The sequence below is a fragment of the Pygoscelis adeliae genome, unplaced genomic scaffold, assembly GCF_000699105.1.
Source record: "Pygoscelis adeliae isolate BGI_AS28 unplaced genomic scaffold, ASM69910v1 Scaffold255, whole genome shotgun sequence".
NCBI classification, from domain to species: Eukaryota; Metazoa; Chordata; class Aves; order Sphenisciformes; family Spheniscidae; genus Pygoscelis; species Pygoscelis adeliae.
Window position 1 is genome coordinate 116,161 of NW_008824872.1, and position 7,912 is coordinate 124,072.

General features: G+C 42.0%; 1 protein-coding gene across 1 annotated transcript; it reads right to left on the bottom strand.

The window, feature by feature from the left end:
* Window positions 1-1,884: 1,884 nt before the first annotated feature.
* On the bottom strand, window positions 1,885-2,832 carry LOC103917381 (olfactory receptor 4D1-like). Its single transcript, XM_009324506.1, has one exon. It carries the CDS (start codon window positions 2,830-2,832, stop codon window positions 1,885-1,887), a length of 948 nt encoding a protein of 315 aa, XP_009322781.1.
* Between the last annotated feature and the right edge of the window lie 5,080 nt (window positions 2,833-7,912).

Genomic DNA, 7,912 nt, shown 5'->3' on the forward strand with positions numbered 1-7,912 from the left:
TACCCTGAGGATAACTGGTCTGCCTGCTAAAGACTGAGGCAAAGAAGGCATTGAGTACCTCAGCCTTTTCCTCATCCTCGGTGACAATGTTCCCCCCCGCATCCAATAAAGGATGGAGATTCTCCTTGGCTCTCTTTTTGTCATTAATATATTTGTAAAAACATTTATTGTTGCCTCTAACAACAGCAGCCAGATTGTGTTCTAGCTGGGCTTTTGCCTTTCTAACGTCCTCTCTGCGTGACCTAATGAGATGGCACTAAATGCCTATCTTAAAACTACTGAAGGAAAACACAGTAGTGTCCTTGACTATAATGGCAGTGTACAGAGTTAACTCACAAGTAGACATCTTCATGCATCCTTATTGCCTCATATAATGTCACCCTGGTCAAGATGGCACATGTCATGGCACAGAGAGCATAAATAAGATATATTCACCGAAAATTTCTTGTGAGCCTAGTTGATTTGGTAGAACCTAAAGAAAATAAAAGCTCTTTTTTGTGGTGGATATGCACAAACATATTACTTGTGGTTACTCCTTAAAGACCAACATCTTTAAGATTTCTGGAGTTAGTTTTTACTGAAATATAAATTAGAAGAACTAACTTTTAAAGTAAAGATGCCTCAGAGTGGTTACCTAAGGTAGAAAAGCAATGATAAAAAAATTTCTGTCTTTCTCATTGTACTTCTTGATTACAGGGTTGGTTTCAGTCAACTCAGTGACTGTTACAATTATCTCTGTGCAATAGCTGTCCCGTACTGACTCATCCCAGCAGTCTGACAGTATCTCAGGGAGCTGCAGGCTTCCAGATCTTTTCTGTGACCCTAAAACCTTCACGTTCCTTAACCTATAGCCCATAAGCATGTCTTATCATAGCATGCTCATTTGCTTTAAGAAAACTGATCTTATCTTCCTCCATAGTGGTTCATCTGGTACAGACAATCCCAGTCTAAAGGAGTATATCATTCAAAGTGTGAACAAACAAACAGGACAGATACCGTGTGTCAAATTGAATTAATTGCTCCTTTAGAATATAACTGTACAGTGTAAACAAAACCTTAGTAGATAATCAGTCACAATATACTCATGAGAATCAAAAAATTCCTAGGTATCTTAATAAAGTAATCCAAATGTGGAATTATTATTCAATATATGAAGGAAGAATTTCAGGTGGCTACTAATGGCACAAATTACAGGCGTAGGCATTCTTTAGGAAACACTGTCATCACACACTACTAAAATCTTACTGGGGAAAAAATGGAAAGGAGAAAAATATATATGACTCTAAAACAAATAAGTCAGGAAGAACAAACATCTCATAGGCAAAGAAGAAAGCACAGGAAGATGCATTTTTAAACCTGGGAAGAATCTCTTACAACATTAGGCTTCTCAGTAAAGCTACGAATACTATATTCCAGATGATCAAATGTAGGCTGTACATGCAACTGAGAGGTGTGTCAATAAGAATTAAGTGAACTGAAGAAGAATCATTCTGTAGCATAGATTGATTTTTATCTGACAAGAATGTAAGGTCTGGTTTTCAAAAAAAACAAGTCACTCAGCATTAGACATGGTAACAAAAAAAGAAATTATGCCAGTGAAAAGCAAGCAGGTTCCCTTTACTCCTGGAAATAACAAAAAGGGTGTTTCAGGGGAAGATTCAGCACACCTTATTTATCATTAACAAGATGCAACCTGTCCTAGACTCCACAGACTGTATTAATGGGAACTGCATTTAATGTAAAGGGACTTAAGTTGAATTTCCTCTAACTTAGTTCTCCAGAAAGGATTTCTCATCTGCAAGTGTCTTTGCTGGAAGCTCAGGTATTTCAATAGTGCTAAGTAACAATAGTTACAAAGAAAAAGGGTGACCATTCAACAGGGAATTAAGCTATTCCCTTTTCTCCTGAGAACAGAACCCTAGAAACAAGTCTTCTGATGGACTTTTTCATTTCGGTATTTCTCAGGGTGTAGACCATGGGATTCAGCATTGGAACAAGCACAGTGAAAAAGATGGAGGCCACTTTGTCCAGTTCAAATGTCTTGAAGGGCTGAGCATAGATGAATATCCCTGGAATGAATGTTATGCTTATTGCCATTATCTGGGCTATGCAGGTAGACAAAGCTTTGTGCGTTCCTCTGGTGACTTGCCTCCTTATCTTGACTAAAATGACAGTGTATGAAATGAGCAGCAAGACAAAAATTACTATGAGGAGCAGTCCACCATTTGAGACCATCAGCAGCTCCGTCTGGTAGGTGTCAATGCAGGCCACTTTCAGTACTTGTGGGACATCACAGTGGAAATTGTCCAGGGTGTTAGGACCACAGTAAGGTAAAGGGAGAAGCAGAGCAATCTGTGTTGCAGAGTGAATGAATCCACCTGCCCATGACCCTGTCACTAGGCTTAAACACACCTCACGGTTCATTATTGTCAAGTACTGCAAGGGCTTATGGACAGCTACATACCGATCAGCTGCCATCACTGCAAGAAGGAAGATATGAGCACCACCAATGAAGTGGAAGACAAACATGTGAAAGATACACTCCTTGAATGGAACAGTTTTGTGCTGGGAGAGGAGACCTGACAATAGAATGGGAGTATTTACTGATGATTCGGTAATATCTGTGAACGCTAAGTTGGCCAAGAAGAAGTACATGGGTATGTGCAAGTGGTAGTCAGTGATAACAGTGGTGAGGATGGTGATGTTTCCCAAGCAGGTCATCAGGTAGACAATAAAGAAGACCGTGAAGAGGAATTGCTGAATCTTAAGACTGTAGTTGAAGCCCAGGAGCACAAATTCCGTCACAGGATTGGTTACATTCTGTGGCTCCATTCGTTACCATCCGAGCATGCCTGTGAGAGGAACAATGTAGAAGGGAGACTGAGGAGAGTAAGCTTTTCAACACCGAGAGATGATCTTTCCCCTCCCCGGCTCAGGAACCCCCATCCTAGAACCCTCCTTATATCCCTGCACTATACAGTGGAAATTTTGTTCAGTGGAGGTAGTCTCAATGTTGGGAACTGTTTTCTTTGATCTTCAGCTTGGCTCCTCTGCATCTATACCCTTAAAATCCAGTGTAACTTTACAATTAGTTGCTATCTTCATAAATAGACTTCTGTTTCCCCAGCGATGCAGGCTTTGACCCCTCCTCAGTGCAACAGTACTTATCTCTAATATTACCTTTTTCCATTCACACATCAAGAGCCCTTATTCCACATAGGACTGCTTTGTCTGCAGTCTCAGAGTTGCCTGATTCCTCTCCTCCACAGAGGACTCCAAAGAGAAAACAAAATTGAAAAAAACCCACTCATACATCATTCTGTCTAAGCATCAAAATAGATGCTAGGAAGAAAGTTACTATGAAATCTATATGAACTTTCCTGGGTCTGAACAAAAATGGTTTTGCTATAGCTACTAAGGGATTCCTGCTCTGGCAATCATTAAGAAAATAAATAGAGTATTTTATGATGTAGTAGTGTTTACTAGGCTACTGCTGTGTTAGCCTAAGAGAAACAGGATGTATTGCACATTCTTTACTTTGCAGGCATATCTGTTTCAGGGCAGAGGCGATCTGAGAAAACAAAGGAACATTTCAGCACACAAAAGAATGCCCCGTTTCTCGAATTTCTCTCCACTACCATGAGACAAGCAATCTGAAGAATGAGAAAAGACAATCTGTTATGAGGCCTACTGGGCTCTTCATCACATCCTGCAGGGGAGTCTGCCCTGGACTTTACATTCAGAGAGGACCCAGGATATGCAGACTGCAGTTCATTTCATTTATACAGACATAGGCAGTTCATTGTACTTATCTCAGATACCTGAATTAAGATTCAATCATCCTCTGAGTGTGTCTAGTTCTTGTTGTTGGTTCTAAGCAGACCTTGGTGATTAACTCAATTACAAAAGTGGGACTGTATTTCTAAAAGTAAATGTTCAAAATAATTTCAGATGTCCTAAAATACCCAAGACATTTACACTGGCTTGGCAATTGTCATACATGATTTATGAGTAACACATGCTCTTGTGGTATGGCAGTTGGAATTCAGATAGCGTGCTCTATTCATTTCTGTTTAAGAACCTGGATCGCCCCTGCAATGTCTTTTAGATACATACATTGGACTCCACCTCTCTTGACCTCAGCCCTCAGCATCCTAAATCTCTGTACGTGAATTAGTTGTGCAGTCCTGTTGAAGTAAAGATTGAGGAAATGGCAGCTGCAGAATGTGATCAGTTTGTCCTAGTCTTGGTACCTGAATACCCTGAGGATAACTGGTCTGACTATTAAAAACTGAGGCAGAAGGCATTAAGTACCTCAGCCTTTTCCTCACCCTCGGTGACAATGTTCCCCCCTGCATCCAATAAAGGATGGATGCATCCTCATGCCCTAGGATGAGACAAACTGTGCTCTGGGAGCGCCTGTTTCTCACCACTTACTCTAATGAAGCCCAAAAGGCTAGCTTATATCTGGATTCTTACCTTGTAGGTATCTGAAGATATGTGACCAGTATTCTATCCCCTGACCCTACAGAGAGGCACTTTTCACAGCCTTTGGGTGCCCAACACTCATTCCAGGACAAGAAAGACTTCCATTCTGCCCTACCTGCTCTAGTTCACCCTGTGTCTGTGAGGACTCCATGTCACATCTCAGAGCTTTCTTTTTTACATCAGACTCTCTTCTCCCCACTTCTTTTTGCCATTCAGTCTCACTCCAGGGATCCTGCACTCTAGCCCCTATTTCTCTCTTTGTCTTAAATTCAGTGACTCAACGTACCAGACCTTTCATATACTTCATCATTTACCAAGTCTGTTTCCAACCCAACCAGAAGGCAGAAGTTCCTCGAGTCCATTCCTTTTTCTCTGTGTGTGCCAATTACCTGCCCAAAACATGTGAAATCTTTGTTTCTCCCATCTAAAAATGTGAGGCGTGGTGCATTTCTCCAGGCATCCTTTATGCTCCTCTCACACTTTCTCAGAATCTCTGTGAACTCTTCTTGTCCTCATAAAATGTTTACCTCATTTTACCTCAGTTCCTGTCTGTACTGATCAGATGACAGATTCTCTTATGCTATACACAATAAGCCTTGATTGCTGCTGCTTGCTTTCTTTTGTAGGGGCTGAAGTATACAGAGTCAGTTGGTTTGACTCAGTTTGTCTGGATGGCTGGCATGGACAAAGCCTGAATTTGGGACATTTCCTCTTTGTATGTGTGTCCCCTTGCCTGGAGAGTCAGATGTTCAATTCAGAGAGAAACCACAGGACAAACCAAATCAGGGATTGTCAGAGAATTTGGGCTTGTGCCATGGTTGTGTCATTACAGAATTTAGAGTAACCTATTCCTCCCCTATCCTATTCAGATTTTCATTTGAAACAATAAACTTCTGCTCACAGATGCTGTGACTAGCAATACATGTTTAATTTGCTGGTCATGGTTTGTGTGCTATGTTCCCTGAAATGAGAGAAGTCAGAGAGCAGGAATAGTTGCCTGCTCTGCAAGGGAAGGCAAGCCAGGGGCTGAGAGTGACAGTGAGGCAGACAGGAGCAGCCCACCTCACCAGCAAAGGCAGCAGTTCCACAGTACACACACAAAAAAGAGCAGAGCAGAAGCATTGACAGTAACCAGTCAGCCAACAGCCCAGTAATTGCCAGAGGGAAAGGGATGCCAGGGAACGCGATACTGCTAAGCTCGATGTGATAAGTGGACCAAGCGAAGGGTAAGCTGCGTGAGGGAAAGTTTTACACTCACACACACATGCAAACACACAATTAACAGAGATTTGCCAAAATTACCGTTCCAGTGAGCCAGCATAGTCAAGCCCAGGGGAAGATGACACTCTCCAGCCAGTCTCAGGACTGGGTTCTTAGGTGGCAGGTTGGCATCAACATGTGACAGCTTCTCCTCAGGTGCCCTGCATCTGCACACTGCGGCAATATTACCCTCCTATATTTACTACAGCAGATGTCAGCACAGGCTACCAATCAGAAAGTCCACAATGACATCATTCCAGCAGTTTCAGATGTTGTTCTATTGTCACTTGTTGATACAAGGTCATTCATGTCTTGTTCGCATTGTCCTGTTTGCCATGGCTCACTACATCCAACTCCTGTTTGCACTGCAACTCGGCTCTTGGACAAAACAAGGCCATGATACTCCCATGTCAGCTAGACAAGTCCACAGTAGTGAAGCGGGTTGAAATTTAGGCCAGGAACTCAAGTAGTCAAGGTGAGGTAAAAATCAGCAAGATACAGGGCCAGGCACAGCATACCTGCAGCATAGCTAGGGCAAGAAATGAGAAGAGCACCTAAGCTTAAACACTTAAATCCTGAACCAATTGGCAGAAACCTCCTGATGAGGTTTCCCACAGCTTTCTCATAACTTAGATGTTTCACAGCATATTAATACAAGGTTAAACAACCACATTATATCAGTGCTGACCTTGAACACAGGCAGCTAAACCCTTGGGGAGAGGAGAGAAGAGATAGAAGAGAAGGATTACAAAGAAGAATGTTACAGGCATGTCAGGGTACTTAAAGCCTGTTGCTGCATCCATTGTCCCATCAAGTCTGAGACAGTCATCATGAGTAAATTGGGAGCATTGGCTGAAGAGTCCCTGACATCTAGAAAGGCCAAGCTGGCCAGCAGAAAGTACCTGGGGTTATAAAGCCATGGGTCGCTGATGACCATGACAACAATGGTAAAGTTCCTCAGACAAGTTAAGACTTAAACTATGGAGAAAAGCGTGGAGACAAAATACTGAACAAAGAGTTGTCTGTCCTCTGAATCTTCCTTCTGTTATGTTTTCTGAGGACTGCACTGTGCCAGCTGTTAATCTCAGTCCCTCTCTCTGAAACACCTGTGAGGTTTACTAACAGGATCAAGAAAAAAAAAAGAAAACCAGTCTTGTTTGGGAGATTTAGGGATTGTGTCATAAGGGAATGAATTAAAAAGTTCATGGTTTATTTTATTCCGTATATGGTAATCCCACAAGCACAAGAGGCTCAGCAAATGTCCTTCTGTGCTAAGCTCCATGAGCCTGAATACTTTATGTGACTCCCTACAGTACTATGAGTCACATGCCAGGATCATATCTGTAGTCAACAGGTAAAACCTGGCTAATCAATACATTTTTGGCTCATTAATTGTGATTAATGGTATGTGCACTTTAGTAAGAATAACCCATTTGTCAGCTCACAGCTACAGAATCAGCAAATTACAGAATCATGTAGGATAAAGGGACCTCTGAAACTTTCCAGTCCAGCCTCCTGTTTAAAGCAAATTGCTCAGGGACCTATCCAGTCGAGTTTGGAGTTATCCCTCAGTATCTCTGTGGCAATGCCACAACCTCTCTGGGCTCCTATTCCCATGTCTGTCCACTCCTGGTAAAAGAAAGGTGGTTTTTATTTTTACTCAGTTGGGTTTTGTCATGGTACAACTTGTGTCTTATGCACCTGTCCTGGTTTCGGCAGAGATAGAGTTAATTTCCTTCCTAGTAGCTGGTACAGTGCTGTGTTACGGATTTAGGATGAGAACAAAGTTTATAAGGCACCAATGTTTTAGTTGTTGCTAGGTAATGCTTACACTAGCCAAGGACTTTTTAGTTTTCCATGCTCTACCAACTGAGAAGGCTGCAGGTGCACAAGAAGCTGGGAGGGGGCACAGCCAAACTGGCCAAAGAGACATTCCGTGGTTTAACCTCAGTCGGCAACTAAGCACCACGCAGCCGCTCGCTCACTCCCCCCCACCCGGTGGGATGGGGGAGAGAATTGGAAAAGCACAAGTGAGAAAAACTCGTGGGTTGAGATAAAAACAGTTTAATAATTGAAATAAAAACAGTTTAATAATTGAAATAAAATGATAATAATAATAATATGATAATAATAATAATAATAATACACAAAGCAAGTGATGCAC

Bases quoted from the DNA above. Each gene is read 5' to 3' on its own strand.
- LOC103917381 (XM_009324506.1), bottom strand. From the start codon at position 2,832: ATGGAGCCACAGAATGTAACCAATCCTGTGACGGAATTTGTGCTCCTG.